Source organism: Trichosurus vulpecula, chromosome 1 (assembly GCF_011100635.1).
Source record: "Trichosurus vulpecula isolate mTriVul1 chromosome 1, mTriVul1.pri, whole genome shotgun sequence".
In the NCBI taxonomy this organism is placed as follows: Eukaryota; Metazoa; Chordata; class Mammalia; order Diprotodontia; family Phalangeridae; genus Trichosurus; species Trichosurus vulpecula.
This window is the reverse complement of record NC_050573.1, coordinates 57,119,485-57,135,389: the sequence shown is the minus strand read 5'-3', so window position 1 is coordinate 57,135,389 and position 15,905 is coordinate 57,119,485. Positions and strand designations below refer to the sequence as shown.

Sequence of the window (15,905 nt, the reverse complement as noted above, 5' to 3'; positions counted from 1 at the left end):
TGGACATTGGGGAAAATACAAAGTTAAAACTAGACGTAGTCCTTTTGTGCTCATGGAATTCACAGTTAGCAAACCTAGAGAACTGATCTGTACCAGCCTGCGCCTGCTAAATGTACTGCAGCAGGTAGAAATAGAGTGTTGTTTGAAGTTTAAAGGAGGTTAATCCAATCCGAAAAGCTTCCCGGAGGAGGTGACGTTGGAGGTGGCCTCTCAAGAGTAAATAGGAATTCAACAGATGCAGGTTGGGGACAGGTATTCTAGGCACAGGAAGTGCAACACCAAAATAACTTGAGAAACATTAATTGCTCATGGGTAGGTCAAGCCAATATAATAAAAATGATAGTACTGCCTAAATTATATATACCTAAATTAAAATTTAAAACTATTTCTACTTAAAACTTACTCATTACTGTATCATACTCCCAAAAGATAATTTTATAGCTCTAGGAAAAATGATAAAATCCACATGGGAAAATAAGAATCACTAAGACCAGGAGACTCCCATCCTAGGCTCCCTCCCTAGCCTGGGCTCTGCATATTCCTCCTTAGAAGGAAATGGATCTGGGGCAACAATTTGGGGCCAGTTGCAACAGGCTAGACCCTGCACTAGGGACTGAACCCAGGAGCCCTGTCCTCTAGGCCTGGGTTTGACTTAGCAATTCAGGGACTTTGTCATGCCGGGCAAGGATTTAATTTCACTGCCTGGGGGCTGTTGTGTTGACTTACTTTCCGTCTTGGTCTCCTTCCTCCCTCCTCTCTTCTTCCTTCTTCCCTCTCTTGCTAGTGTGCTCTTTCTAATTTGACTGAGCTGTTGGGGATAGGAGGGAACATTTGTAAAGCACCTACTGTGTGTCAGGTGCTATATGAATATTATCTCATTTGATCCTCAGAACAACTCTACAAGGTAGGTGCCATTATGATCCCCATTTTACAGATGAGAAAACTGAGACAGATAGAGGTTAAGTGGCTTGTCCAGGGTCACACAGCTAGGAAGTGTCTGAGGTCAAATTTGAACTCAGATCTTCTTGACTCCAGGCCCAGCGCTCTATCCACTGTGGCACCAGCCACCTCCTACTGGGGATGCTGGCAAAGTGATATTTGCTCAGGTGTGGTGACTTGGACTAGAGATAAACAACACCCGCTTGTCAACCAGACTTCTCCAAAACTGTAATGGGTGACATCCTTTCATTGGAGGTGTCCGTGTCGGATATGGGCGAGATGGTAGAAAGGACTGGTCCTCGGGGACGAGCCCAATTCGACTTTCACTGAAGTTCCTGCCGCTTCTGAGAGTCTCCATGATTCACTTACCAAAGTCAGCTCCAGTTTCTGGTTTTTCCTCCCTTGGCCCTGGGAGCCCCACTGAGAAGCTTTGCCTAAGGTCGGAGTAGGGGTGGAGGCTGTCTGTATAACAAGGGCCCTGCAGCTGGAGAGAGGCCTGGGTAGGCTCAGGGGACAAAGGGTCGGGAAACAACAGGGACTGGCAAGCTGCTCTCAGGGTTTCCCCTGTCAGAATGTAGTCCTCATGGGCTTATCACTCACCCCTGGAGTAATCACATTTGCCCCACCTCTGCCCCCAGCCCTCCTAGTTCCCTCACATGTGGCTCCATCCCTCTTCCACAGGTGAACAGCCATTAATTCTGCCCTCCGTTAGAACTAAGGATGTCAAGACTAGGAGGCCCTTAGAACACAGGATGTCAGGACCAGGAGGGCCTTAGAATATAGGATGTCAGAGCTGGAGGGCCCTTAGAACACAGGATGTCAGAGCCGGGAGGGTCCTTACAATACAAGATGTCAGGGCCAGGAGGGCCCTTAGAACACAGGATGTCAGGACCGTAAGGCCCTTAGAACACCAGGATGTCAGGACCATAAGGCCCTTAGAACACAGGATGTTAGAGGTGGGAGGGCCTTAGAACACAGGATGTTAGAGGTGGGAGGCCCTTAGAACACAGGACGTTAGAGCTGGGAGGGCCTTAGAACACAGGACGTTAGAGCTGGGAGGGCCTTAGAACACAGGATGTCAGGACTGAAAGGCCCTTAGAACATGGGATGTCAGAACTGGGAGGACCTTGGAGGAATAGAATGTCAGAGCAGTGTGAAAAGAAGACCAGCTCTTGAGTTAGATGACCTGGATTTAAGTCTTGCCTCCTTGGACAAGTCACTTTAGCCTATGTGGGCCTCGGTTTCCTCATCTGTAAAATAAAAGGGTTATGGGCCCAGCAGTCCCTTCACACCATAACTTGTATTATCCCCATCCCTCATGTTAAAGATAAGGAGACTGAGGCATGGAGGGAACGGTGACTTTCCCAAGCTAATCAAAAGTCACCTGCAGAGCAGTGCTTAGACCACCAGGCCCTTTCCATTAAGGCTCCGTGGCCCTGTAGGGGTTCTCCCACCCTGAGCCTGAAACCTGGAGGAGAAGGGGTAGAGTCACCGAATGGGCCCAAATAAGAATTGAGCCAGCGGGGCCCCTGGGAAAGCTGTGGCTGCTGCTGCTGTGATGGCGACGAAGCTCCCTGGAGGCCCCCTTGAGGGAGTGTATTAATAAGTATAACTCAGTAATGATAATCACATCTAATAACACCATCCGTTCTGCCCCTCCTGGGAGCAGCTGGGGACTCATGGCGCCAGTGCAGAATTGAAGGCCTCTCAGGGAGCAGCAGAGGTAGAGGTCAGAGCCTGAAGGACCACAGCTCAGCCCCTGCCCCAGGCTCAGGGTCCCCTGTGCCCTCTTAGGCCTGGCTTCACTCTCTGCTGAAATCGTGGATAGAATCCCTCCCATTTATGCAGCTCTTTTACATCCATCTTCCCATCTGGCTCTCATCGCAGCCCCATACCCATTCCCATCTTACAGAAGGGGAAACTGAGTTCTGCAGAAGGAGAAAAGAGTATTAAGAGCACATTTTAAGTCAGTGACGGGCCAGGGGCTCCTGTTTCCTGGTCTGAAACACTTGTTTGTCACAGTACACACCTTCTAGGTCTCCTGGGACAAGCGTATCACTATTCCTGGGCTGCCATGAGCCCTGTGTGTTCCGGAAACAGCCCTTGCCTTGGAGCCAAGAGACCTGGGTTCAAACTCAAGCTCTGTCATTTGTCAGGGAAAGGGAAAGATGCCCAAAGTTTTCAAAGGATTTAAGCCTAGGGGGTCTTAGAGGTCACTTAAACCAAATTCTCCCCCTTTATTTTACAGATAAGGGGACTGGGGAAGTGGCTTGACTAAGGTCACCCTGGGTAGTGAGTGGCTGAGCCAATGCTTGGTACCTCTTTGTCCATGAGCAGCCCACTTCCTCCCTGAATCTCAGGTTTCTCAATCTCTAAAACGGCTCTCACAGAGTCAGTTGATATTAACTCAAAACTCGATAGAAGTTTTGGTCCTAAGGCTGCTCCGACTGTAGTTGTTTTTCAGTTGTGTCTGACTCTTCATGAGCTCATTTGGAGTTTTATGGATAGGTATACTGCAGTGGTTTGCCAGTTCCTTCTGCAGCTCATTTTATAGATGGACTGGATTGGATTCTAGGAGAGGGTAACAGCTCAGTTCTTTCTTTGACAAGAGTATTAACTCTCATGCTTTCCTCATGTACAGCCCCACCCCATGAGAGAGAGAGAGAACACTGATTGGTGACCCCATTTCAGAGATGAGAAAACTGACTTGGATAAGGGGCAGTGGTTTGATTAGGATGCTTCAGCTAGTACATGTTAAGGCCACAATTTGAACCAGTGGGGGCTTGGTAGGTCAGGGCTGCCTCATAGAACCTAGCAGGACCCTAAATATTGCCTTCTTCCCCTCCATCCCCACTCCACATTTCATCCCTATGAATGTAGTAGGGTTGGATCTGGTGACATCTTCAATACCCACGTGTGTACGGGCATACATGCTGACTTACGCAAGCCTTGGTCTCACTGTTCTCAAACACAGCCTGACCCAAACACACGTGTGCATGCACTGTGACGGGAATTTTCCTCCTTCAGAAAAAAACCTGAATCCTTGAAATCTGTCCCCCTGATGGCGTCCCCTCCCCGGCGGCGGTGGCAGGAGGGTGGGGGGTGGGGAGGAGGGAATGGGACGCTTTAAACAGCAGGGAAACTGATAAACCATAACAGATTTCTTTCTAGTTAATTATTTCTAGTAATTAGCTTCTTTTCAGAGGCAGGTTTCTAATCTTGTGTGTATTGTGCACAGCAACGAATGGGGTGCGTCCCGGACAATGGCTTAATCTGCCCGTGAAGCCTCGGTTGTCAATAGTCACATCTTTACATCCTTTTTAAAAAAAATTATTAAGGAGAGTGGCTATTTCTATCTGGATGTGCGTCTCAGGCACTCCCCCCCTCCCCCAGCCGGGCACCAGCTAATCGAATCCCTAAGCCCCTCCAAGCCTCTGCCGGCGCCACCTTTACAGGCCTGGGGGCTCCCTGGAGTGCTCGGCCCAGCTCCCAGTGTACAAGTTCAGCTTGCTGGAGTTCAGGACCCCAGGGAGCAGAAAGGGGAGGGAGGAGGAGCCTCCAGAGGCCCCCGTGGATGGAACAATTGGAGGCCATCCGTGTGTGGTATCCCCTCCCTCCTTCCCCAGGGCCCCCAGAGCCGTGGCCGCACCTGCTCTCCTGTGGTGATGCACTGGCAGATAGAGCCCACAAGTCAGAAACTGAGTCAAGGGGGTGTGGGAGAAAAGACCAGAAAAGGAGCATAACGATGGTTGAATTTAGAATTGGGAGGGATGGAGGAGGAAAAGGAAGCCCACAGAGGTTGGGACCTCTGATACCAGATCCACTGCTTGGTCCACTCCACTGTCCTGCCTGAGCTCCAGGTTGTTTGGGAGTGTTTTCTTGCTATCCCTGACTATCCAATACATAGGTTCCATCTCCATGAAGTAGAAAGAGCCCAGGAATAAGACAGAGGATAAATATACAGCATCTGCTGCTGTGTGTGAGGCACTCTGCTAACTGCTTTACACATATATCTCAAAACTACTGTGCAAGTTAAGTGCTATTATCCCCATTTTTACAGTTGAGGAAACTGAGGCAAACAGCTTAAGTGACTTACTCAGGGTCACCAAGCTAGTAAGTTGAGGTCACATTTGAACTCGGGTCTTCCTAACTCCAGGCCCAGCACTTCACTCCACTGCTTCTCCTAGCAGCCTCAGAGTCAGAAGAGCTGGGTTCTAGTTCTGATTGGGCTGTCAGCTCACTGTGTCACTGAGGAAAGGGGGCAGCTAGATGGTACGGTCCATAGACCTCTGGGCCTGGAGTTGGGAAGACTTGAGTTCACATTTAGCCTCATGTGCTTCCTAGCTGTGTGACCCTGGAGCAAGTCACTTAACCCTGTTTGCCTCAGTTCTTCATCTGTAAAATGAGCTGGAGAAGGAAATGGCAAACCACTCTAGTATCTTGGCTAAGAAAACCCCAAATGGGGTCACTGAAGGACACCACGACTGAGTAAATCCCTTCCCCTCTTTGGGTTTCTTCATCTGTAAAATGGCTGGGACTGGAGGGAGTTTTTGAGGTACCTCCCAAAGACTTGGTCTTGGAACATCTGCATTTCTCTCACCCAGAGGTGCTTCATGGGATCATAGATTGATTCCAAGTTGGAGGGGACCTCAGAGGCCAGGCCAGCCTTTTGTAGGGGAAGAAAGCCTAGATAGATTGAGTAACTTGCCCAGTCTCTCTAGCAAGGGGGCAGAGGTGGGGTTTTGACCCTGGATTCAGAGCTCTTGCCTTTCTGAGGTGCAGTCACCTTGCTACTGTTTCAGCGGGAGATGTAGGCAGGAAGTTAGTCATTCTTCTGATGGAAAATCAGAGCCCAGGGAGTCAGACTGCTGTGGTGTTCCCAACCTGTGAGGGTCTGTGGAGCTTTAAAGGTTGGGAGGAGGCTGTCATGGTGACAGTGTGGAGGAGAGAGCATTGCATTTGGAGTCCGAAGCCCTGGGTTCAAATTCTGTCTCTTCTTACCTGTGTACCCACCTTCTCTGAGATGTAGTCATCTAGAGGGGAGAGACAAGCTCTCTGTCCAGCTCTAAGACTCTGTGTTGGAGCTCTGCCCCTGATTAATTACTCATGTGACCTTGGGCAGGTCTCTCCCCGGGGCCTCAGTTTTCTAGTATAGAAAATGAGAGGGTGATGGATCGGATCTCCCTGCTTCCCTTTCCCTGCTGTCCAGCTCCCCTTTTTGTTTTGACTTTCCTCGTTAGAATGGAAGCTACTTGAGGGCAGAAGACGTCTTGTTTTCTTGAATTTGTTTTTTGTACCAAGCTTTATCCCCAGTGCCTGAGACGTAGTAGATACTTAATGAATGGTCTGTCTATCCAGCCAGCCAGCCATCAGACCTCTGTCCATTTATCTACTTCTGTCCTTGGGCTAAATGGTCGAGTGTCTCCAGGTACAAGGCCTGGAGTCAGGAAGACCTGAGTTCACATCTGTCCTTAGACACTCACTTTGCCTCAGTTTCCTCCTCTGTCAAATGAACCAGAAATGGCAAACTGCCCAGTATCTTTGCCAAGAAAACCCCAAATGGGGTCACAGTTGGACATGACTAAACAACAAAAATCCATATTTCTCCTTTCTCACCTTCTATCCCTCCTAGCTCTTAGATCTTACCTTTCTTTTTTCCATGCTCAGCAACTCTGAAGAAACAGCCAAGCCAGGTTTGGTCATTTTCCTTTAGTCAATCAGTTGGCCAGCATTTATGGAGTGCCTACTCTGTGCCAGCCAGTTGTTGTAGGCTGCAGTGGTGTCAGGGGATACCAGCAAGGAATCCTGTAGTGACCCTGAGATCAGAGAGAGAGTCTTATTGCCCTAGGGGGAGGTTAGTTCACCCCTGAAGCCTTTTATACCACGGTATAAGAGGCTATCCCCTTATGGGGGATGCAGCTTATAGGAGAATTCTTGCTTCCTGGGCCCCTTCCATTCTATAGCATCCCTCCCCCAACATCCCCTCACTGGGATTCTCTGAAAGCACAGAACCATAGAATGTCAAAGCTAGAAGAGATTTTGAAACCTAGAACATAGAATTCTGAGTTTGGAGAGACCTTGAATAACACAATGTCAGAATTGGCAAGGACCCTAGAGCATAGAAAATAGACGTGCGGCCCAATGGGTACCAGAGTTCCAATCGAACCTCATCGAACTGGGCGATGGTGATGGGCTTCTTTGGTCTCAGAATCGGTTTCCTCCTCTATAAAATGGGGGTGATCTTTGGATTGTTTACTTCACAAAGATGTTGTGAAGATTGCTACCTGTGAGAATCCCTGTGGTGCAGTGGGAAAATCAGAGGATCTGGGTTCGGATTCTTCTTTTTGACACTTCACTGCTGGTGGGACTTTGAACAGGGCACTTACTCTTTCTTGGTCTTAGTTTTCTTGTCTGTTAAAAAATGGGAGGTGGGAGATGGACCAGAAGACCTTGGAGGTCCTCCTGAGCTCCAATCTCTGATCTTTGGAGCATTTCTGCTGCTGCTCTTGGGCCCAGTGTGGCCTGTCAGGGCTGCATGGAGCCCTGGGACATAGGGCTGGTCCTGGCGATGGTGGAAGGGTGGTGCCCCAGGAGCACATGGCAACCTGGGAAGTGCCTCTCATTCCTGTGATGGGTGACCTTGTCTTAGAGCAACCCTAAGCAACCCCCTCGGACAGGGAGGTGAAAGGTCACGATGGACGACATCATCGGTTCCGCACACTTTCCAAAACTGAGGCCCCGCAAGATTAAACAGCTAGCCCATGGGGTCACACCAGCAGAATGAGAATTGGAATTTTGTTCCCTTGACTCCTAGATACCCTCTTCTTTCCGCTCTAAGAGGATGGGGGCTGGGATCGGCTTCCAGAGAAAGGTCACATCAATGGGAGTGGTTTATGGGTGCCAGAACCTTGTATCTTGGCGTATGCACCAAACCCTAGCACCCCACCCAGGAACCAGGCCAGGCTTGGGTTCAGGGTACAGAGCTGTGCAGTAAGGCTGTGGCGGCGGCATTTGTCTGACACCAGGTCAGCAGAGGAATCATAAACCAAGTTCCCAGCAATCCATTCTGCACCCCACAACCCCCCCCCCACTTCCCCCAACCACTTAAAAATGCAAATCTGCCCAGTCAGTTTTAAACACTCCATCGACTTCCAGCTTTCGAAACGGTAAAAACAAATTTGCTTCCCACACAGTATCAGGGGGTGTGCTATTGCTGAAGAAGTAGGGGATCGGTTCCTCTCCCCACCCCCTCCTTCTACCCCTTCCCCTCCCACTACCCCTGGCTAAGGCCCAGGCCCATTAGGCTCTTGGGAATAGAGATAAGATAAGGTCCCTGATGGCTTTATTTCTTTATTATTTTACTTGGGTTTGGTCCCTACTTCCTGATGGAGGCAGCTCTGTACCCTCCACGGAGTGCCCCTGTTATGGGGGGGTGGGGGCTGGGCAGGGGGGATAGCTAGACAGACAGAGAGATGGACCAGAAGAGGAGGGAGGTGTATCGCTGCCCAAATGCCTTGGTTTTGAAAAGCAAAACAAAACAAAATACTGTATGATATTGTCATTATCAGTATTACTTTGGTGTGGGGAGCAGTCCTAGGATCTGATGGGTATAAAGAACTCCCAGTTAGGAAACTCCCTCCACCAGTGCAGGTTGGCACTAAATCAGCAGCTTAGTTGCCTGGGACAAGAGTCAGGATGGCCCAGAGTCCTAGGGCCGATGTCAGAGGACCTAGGTTCCTGTAACCTCTGACAACCTTCATAATACTGAGCAGTGTAGAGAACTGCTCTGGGCCTCAGTTTCCTTATCTGCAAAATGATGGAGTTGGCCAAGCATGGTGGCAGCTGCACACATCTGGGATCGCTGCTGCCATGCAGGCTAGTGGGATCCCTCAAATCGGGGAGTTCTGCCCTAGAATGAGCTGGGCTGAGGAGAGTTTCCTGTAATATGGTAAAGCTCCCCCACCATGAAGCTCCCTGGGGTGGAGGGTCCAGGTCAGAACTGGAGCAGGCCAAAGTAATGGGATTGGGCCCGTGAATGGCCACCTCACTTCCAGTCTGGGCAAGACAGGGAGGTTAATCTAGATGTCCTCAGAGACCCGGTTCTCTACCTCTGGGACTGCGACCTGCCTGGGGTCACAGAGTATTCCTGACACTGGCTCGAGCCAGCCCTCATGCTGGTCTCTTGTTATTAATACTAATAATTCACATTAATGCATTTGACTCAAAACAGTCCTGTTGTATACGGTGTAGGTGTTGGTGTGTTCAGTTTATAGATAGCCAAAGTGAGGTTAGGGGCAGCCAGGTGGTTCAGTGGATAGAGCACCAGGCCTGGAGTCAGAAAGATCTGAGTTAAGATGCGGCCTCAGACACTTCCTAGCCGTATGACCCTGGGCAAGTCACTTAACTTTTATTTGTCTCAGTTTCTCCTGTGTAAAATGGAGACACTGGAGAAGAAAATGACCAACCTCTCTAGTATCTTTGCCAAGAAAACCACGTAGAGTCGGAAACGACTGAGCAGCAACAAACCAAGGTTCAGAGAACAGCAATGTCTGGGCCAAATTAATCATCCAAGCTCATGGACTGATACTGGTGGACTTACTGACATTCAGATCTCTTGGCTCCTGCCTCCCAGGGCTGTGCTGGGAAGATAGGATCTTTCTTTGACTCATTCTGACAATGAGCATAGGCTGCCTTCCCCAACGCCATACTGTGTGAGCAGCTCCTTCGAGCATCACTTAGAAGGCAGTTGATGGCTGGCTCGGTCCCACACGGATCCATGAGCCTCTCTCAGGATAGCCTCTGTCTCTCTTTGCCTCCCCCTCCCAAGTCTGAGTCTCATCCCCTCTCCCAGCTCCAGCTGTCTCACATCCCCATCTCCCTCTACCTACAGGGAGGAAGGAGACCGCACCTGATTCTGCAGTACTGCTAGGAATGTGGCTCAACCCCATGTCCAGGGCTCAGTGTGCCATGGGAGAAAGGGGAAAATCTGGGGTTGAATCCTGCCTGCCTTGATGACTTTGGACAATCGCCAGACCTTCCTGGGTCCCTCTCATCTCCTGCTTTCTTCCTTGTCCCTGTAAAATGATTCCTGTCCCACTGGGAAGGACAGGATGTTTGGCTGCCTTGTGAGTTAGTGAGCTTCCTGTCATTGAGAGCCATCAGCCAGAAGCTGGGTGTCCACCTTTCAAGGGTATTTTTGAAGGGATTCCTCCACTAAGTGGCAGGCTGGACAGCATGACTGCTCGCACTGTTCTGTGGACTGACTTAGCCCATCTCTGAAATCCCATTTTCCTATTAGGGGTCCTAAGATCCCTGTGTTCTGAGGTTCATCAAAGACCACACAACTTTTTCCTCTTCTCTTAGAGGGAGCCCATGCATGGCTCTCCAGCACAGGTAAAGATTCAGAGCCTGGCCTGCTGGTCCCTGAACAGAAGTGACCAGACTTCAGCCAGTCAGTTGCTTTCCTCCATTGATAAGGGCTTGGGGGAGGCAGAAAGCTCTTGCTTGCCCCTCGCCTCCTAGGAAGACCTCAGGCCCCAGCTGGCTGAGCTGGCAACAGAGGGAGTGGGCAGGAATCAGGCGCCCAGGGCTGCTTTTGCAGCTCTATTTCCAACATCCTTCAGACTCTGGACTAGGAAAGGAACCCCTTCCTCCAGCTCCTTTGGTTAATCGACTGGAGAATTAGGCCTGGTTTCACAGGGTCTGAGATGTTCTTGGGTCTAGTTTCAGGAGCCTCTGCCCTCCCCCCATGATGGCACACCTGGGTGTCTGTGAGAAGAGCTCAGAGTAAACTTGGGAGATACGGGAGCTGCCTCCCCGGGCCTTTGCTTCCTTCCCTCTCTTGTCCCTGCCCCTCCCAGCTCTCCTATTCCCATCTTTCCTTTCTCATCAGTATCCTGTCCTCTCCCACATCTCCATCCTCTGACTTTCCTCCCTCATCTCTCAGCTTCCCTTTCTCCCCTATCCCCCCACTTCTCCCCTTTTCCCCTCTCCCTCTACTCTTACAAGGCCTTCTCTTCCCCTTTTCCTTTTTAGCACCACCTCCCCCCCCCCAGTTTTCTGAAGCCCATTCAAAATGAAAAGGGGAGATGAAACCATGTGGTATAGATTGAAAACAGGAGTCCTGGCTGCCCTGTGAGTAAGAGGGTGGAGCTTTCCATCCCCCTCCAAGCACCACCCAGCACCAGAGGACTGTCTACCAGTCCAGTATCCTACCACCCCAGGGGCCCAAGCCAGGTGGTTCTGTCCTAGGGGATGTGGTACAGGAGCTTGATCGTTTGAGGATCTCTCTCTCTCTCTCTCTCTTTCTCTCCCTCTCCCCCCTCTCTCCCAAGGCAAGTCACCCAATCCTGTGTGGAGGGGCCTTAGGCAGCCTTCTGATGCCCCCATATCTGAGAAGACATTTCCCAATAAGAGCTCATCCACCTTTTGCTTCAGGCCCTGCCGTGAGGAATGGCCCTTCACCCTCCGAGTTAGCCCATTGGACTTTGAGGGAGCTGGTTGTTAGGAAACTTTTCTCTGTGCCAAGCTAAATTTCAGTTTCTGCTGTTGCTCCAGGCCCTACCTTCTGGGGTCAAGTCTTTCCTCACTTCCATGTGACAGCTGTCATTCCCCTTCTCCCAAGCCACCACTCTTCCAGGTAAAACTTCTCCAGTGTCTTCTATTGATCCTCCTATGTCCTGATCTCAGCCCATGCATCAGGGCTGCCTCCTCCTGGACAATCTCTAGCTTACAATGTCCATCCTAGAACATGGTCTGACTGGGACAGAGGACCCCAGGCCTGTTACCTCCCTAGTCCTAGATACAACCTTCCTTCATTAACGAAAGCTAAGCTTGACTCACCAAGCTTACAGACTGCCAGACCCCCTGACCTTTGACATGGATGGTCTCTTATCTACCCTGGCTTCCATCTTCTGTGTCATGTCTTTGATGACCATCTTGGTTAGTGAGTCCCCTTGGTATCCACATTGGTCTTTTTAAATGCCTTTCCTTCTCATCTCAGTTGTTTTTCTCCATGCCTTGCCTCAGTGTCATTCTCTAGTTTCCCTCCCATTCCTTCTGCATTGACTTCCCCCCTCCAGAATTTTAGTCCATGTGGGATCCAGACTTTCATGGAACCTCCTAAAACCTGCTCTCCTCAAAACGAAGGTTCCTGTGAGATGGCCCCCAGCTTTTGTCTGCTGTTTGTCACTACAAACTCTTAAGAGACTGTGATCGCATCTTCCCATGCCCAGGAGGCCCGTCTTTTCCACCCCCAGCAACCAGTTCTTTGTGGGTCAGAATCAGGTCCAAAATCCCAGTTCCCTTTTTTATTTCCTCTACCTTTTGAAGAGTGAAATTCTCATTAAGGTGAACCAAGAAATCATTGGCTACTCTGCTTTGGGCTCTAGCAAAAGTCTGGGTAATTGAGGTCCTTTGCCAGGCTTGCAGTTGGGTCCATTGTAAGCTGCTCATCTCTTCCCGCCTAAGTTGTCTGTAATCTATTCCAGTGGCAGGATCGCTTGTGAATCTGCCTCTGTCCGTCTTCACTAAATGTGCTCCACCTTGCTCCTGGTATTTGGGTCCTGGATGGCCTTATTTGGGTGCATCTTCTTAGGGTGCAGTGTTCCTCTTCCTCCATGTGCCTATCCCATCCTCCCTTACCTGTCCTGTACCTTCTGAAGAAGGTAATTGTGTGTGTGTGTGTGTGAGTTCTGACCTGTTGCTGGTGATTTCCTGCTTTGGTTTGTATCTTGAGATAATAAATAGGTTTCTATAGCCACAGGTCCTCATTGACAGTTTGAAAAGAGAAGGAGGTGGGCACAGGGGATATAGAGCAGGACCCCAGCTGGTTGCGCCCTTTCTCCGCTTTCTCCAGCCTGTACCTTAAAACACAGAGTTTGTGGTAGAGCTGAGGGACCCTTAGAACACAGAATGCTAGAGCTGGGAGGGCCCTGAGAACACAGTGTCAGAGCTGGGAGAACCTTTAGAACACGGGATGTCAGAGCTGGGAGAGTCCTTAGAACACAGAATGTCAGAACTGGGAGAACCCTTAGAACACAGAATGTTGGAGCTGGGAGGGTCCTTAGAACATAGAATGTCGGAGCTGGGAGGGCCCTTGGGACATGGAAGAAGACTTTGAAGTTATCTTGTCCATAATCCCTCATTTGACAGATGGGGATACTTGAGGTCCAGGAAGGGACAGTGATTTGCAGCGACTCATAGAAGCATCAGTGGCAAATCTGAGACTAAAGCTGAGCGGGGGAGGGGAGGGGTGTCTCCTGACTCCTGTTGTAAGGTGGCATCTACTTCTTACCCTGGGCTTGAGGTGGTGGAGTAAAATCCATTTGTGTGACAGTGGAGAGACAGAGACTAGCCACTGATGCTCCCTTTGGGTAGGAGGGCCTACCCAAGTGAGTCCTACCCTGATCATGAACCTCCCCTAGAACTAAGAAGAGTTCTTGGACCAACCTGGCCTGCCTCACCATCATCAGGTGGCCTAGTCCTGCCTGCTAATATTCACCTGGGAACTTGCTTTCTCTCCTCTAGGGAAGAACAGCGAGAGAACCTCATATTCAACCTTTGGGAGAGACCCTGGGATGCCAGTACTCAGTCAGGTAAGTGAGAAGAAACAGTAGAACGGAATAGTTTGTCTGATTGGTGCAGATAGAAGGGCTTCTCTTAGGGGTAACCATAAAGGGGGCGTTCCTGAGGACTGCCCATTCCCTGTATGTTGAGCCCTGCCCAGTATAGAATGAAAGGAAAACTGAAAATTGGGCTCAGGTCTCATTCCCTTGAAATGGGCTGCTGGCCCTGAGGCTTTCAGTGTTGGGTGATGAGACAGGTGCTGGCCTGGGACAGTCCAAGAAGGACCCAGCAGGCCCTGCCTCCTTCAGGAAGTCCAGCTTCCTTCCTCTTTGGGGCTAGGACTAGTAGCCCTGGGCTTCTTGGCTTCAGTTTCTCAACCATCAGAAACAGCCTGAATTCAGATTTTCCAGGACTTTGGGGAGGGGGAGAATGGCCATTCCTCCCATTTTCTGGATTTTCCCCAGGGGTTGAGCAGTCCAACTTGGAGCTTGGAATACAACCAAGGGAGTGGGGGTGAGGGGGTCACTGGGATTACTTGAGTGCTGCTCAGGCTGGGATTGGGAGCCAGTGGCTATGTTCCTCAAATCAAGGGCCCTTGGACAAGGAAGATGAGAGTTTGTCAGGCTTCTTAAATGGCCTCCTTAAAGTGATTTGCCACACTTGGAATATGGAGTATGAGAGTGGAAAGGATATTAGCTCATGCACTGGGAGGAATCTGTCACTGGACGTAGAGTGTCAGGACTGGGAGGGCACTTAGAATACCATGTTAAGTCTGAAAGGGCCCTTAGAATAGGAAATATTAGATCTGGGGGGGCCCTTAGAACACAGAATGTCAGAGCTGGGAGGTCCTTAAATCATAGAATGTTAGAACTGGGAGGGTCCTTAGAATATAGGATGTCAGAGCTGGGAGGGCCCTTAGAACATAGGGTGTCAGAGCTGAGAGGGTCCTTAGAACACAGGATGTCAGAGGTGGGAGGATCTTAAAGCAAGAAATGTCAGAGCTGGGAGGGTTCTTAGAACAGGGGATGTCAGAGCTAGGAGGGATCTTAACTCCTAGAACAAAGAATGCTGAAACTGGAAGGAACCTTAGAAGAGAGAAACAAATATTAGAAAATGGCCACTGAACACTGTGTAAGAGGAAGACAGGATTCTTGGAGATTTGAAAGTGGGCAGATGAGGGGGGAATGTAAGGGGCTTGTCCAAGCACCAGCGACCAGGGGCAGATCCTGGTGCCGTTCTCCTTGGCCCAGCCTCACTCCCTGTCTTGTCTGCTCGGCTCTTTGTAGGGTGTGGTTTGGGTAGCTCTTTCTCTCCCTCTTTCCCTTTTTGTTAAGTCCCATGTTTTAATTTTGCACAAATTTGTCATAATTTCCTCTTCTCTGAACGGAGAATGTTTCCTTTTGCTACACCAGCTGCGCTGGCTCCAGGGCCGGCCGCGGTGAATTTAATTTACCACCGAAGCTGTGAAAATAGCAGCGGGACAGGTGCCAAAGGCCCACGAGGGGGGATTTTTTATTTTTAATGTTGTCATTTGGCAGAGGTTTGAATTTGGGGGCTGGGGAAGGGCTGGATAGCAGGGAGATCTTCCCCCTCTCCCCCAAAAAAGCATGGGAAAGGACCTCGGTCCCACTTCAGAACCCAGAGCCACGGGGTTTTACGGCTGTCCAGAACGTCATTCCTCATGTCATTATTTGTAGTAGTAGCAATAGTTATAGTAATTATTACTCTTAAGTGTTAGTAGGTAGCTTGCCTTGAACCCCAAAAGACCTGGGTTCAAATCCTGCCTCTGACATATCCTGGCTGTGTGACCCCACCCAACTCATTTAACCCCTCAGTGCTCAGGGCGACTAAGACTCAGGTTCTTTCTGGTTTTGGTGGCCTTTTTCCCCAGTTACATGTTAAAACATTTTTAACATTCTTTTTTCCAAATTTTGAATTCCAAATTCTCTCCCTCCCTCCTGCACCTTTGAGAAGGCAAGCAATTTGACACGTGTGTACATACGCAGTAAGAAGGTGCCAGCCGGCATCGGTAGAGGGAATGTCTTCACCCTGGATTTCCTTGTGCTAAATGAAATCACGGTTCTGGTCCCTGTCCCTAACACTTATATTGATAAGTAAGTACGTAAAGATGAGGCAGCAAAGTAAGGGCGTCCCTAAAGTCTGGACACACAGGCAATGTGGTATTACTGCATCGAGTTCACAGGAATCTTGCAAAGCACGTCAACCTTTGCATCACAAATGATGGAAATCATATTGAAGATGTTGTTTGTTAATATTCCAATTAAATGAAATGTTGAAAATTTCATTCATTTCATTTCTTGAAAATAGGCATTTTTGTTGGAGTTGGGAAGGCCTAGAATCCTCCCCCCCTCCCCCAAATGACCTGGGTGCTTCAGGCA

The 15,905-nt window shown here is 49.8% G+C and overlaps 1 protein-coding gene across 8 annotated transcripts in view; it reads left to right on the top strand.

The window, feature by feature from the left end:
- Positions 1–15,905, top strand: part of TCF3 (transcription factor 3) — a 100,684-nt gene that overhangs the window by 45,654 nt on the left and 39,125 nt on the right. For all 8 annotated transcript variants that reach the window (XM_036752523.1, XM_036752483.1, XM_036752508.1 and 5 more), the window contains exon 6: positions 13,468–13,535. In XM_036752523.1, the coding sequence (XP_036608418.1) occupies positions 13,468–13,535 (68 nt within the window). The remainder of the gene's footprint in view (positions 1–13,467; positions 13,536–15,905) is intronic.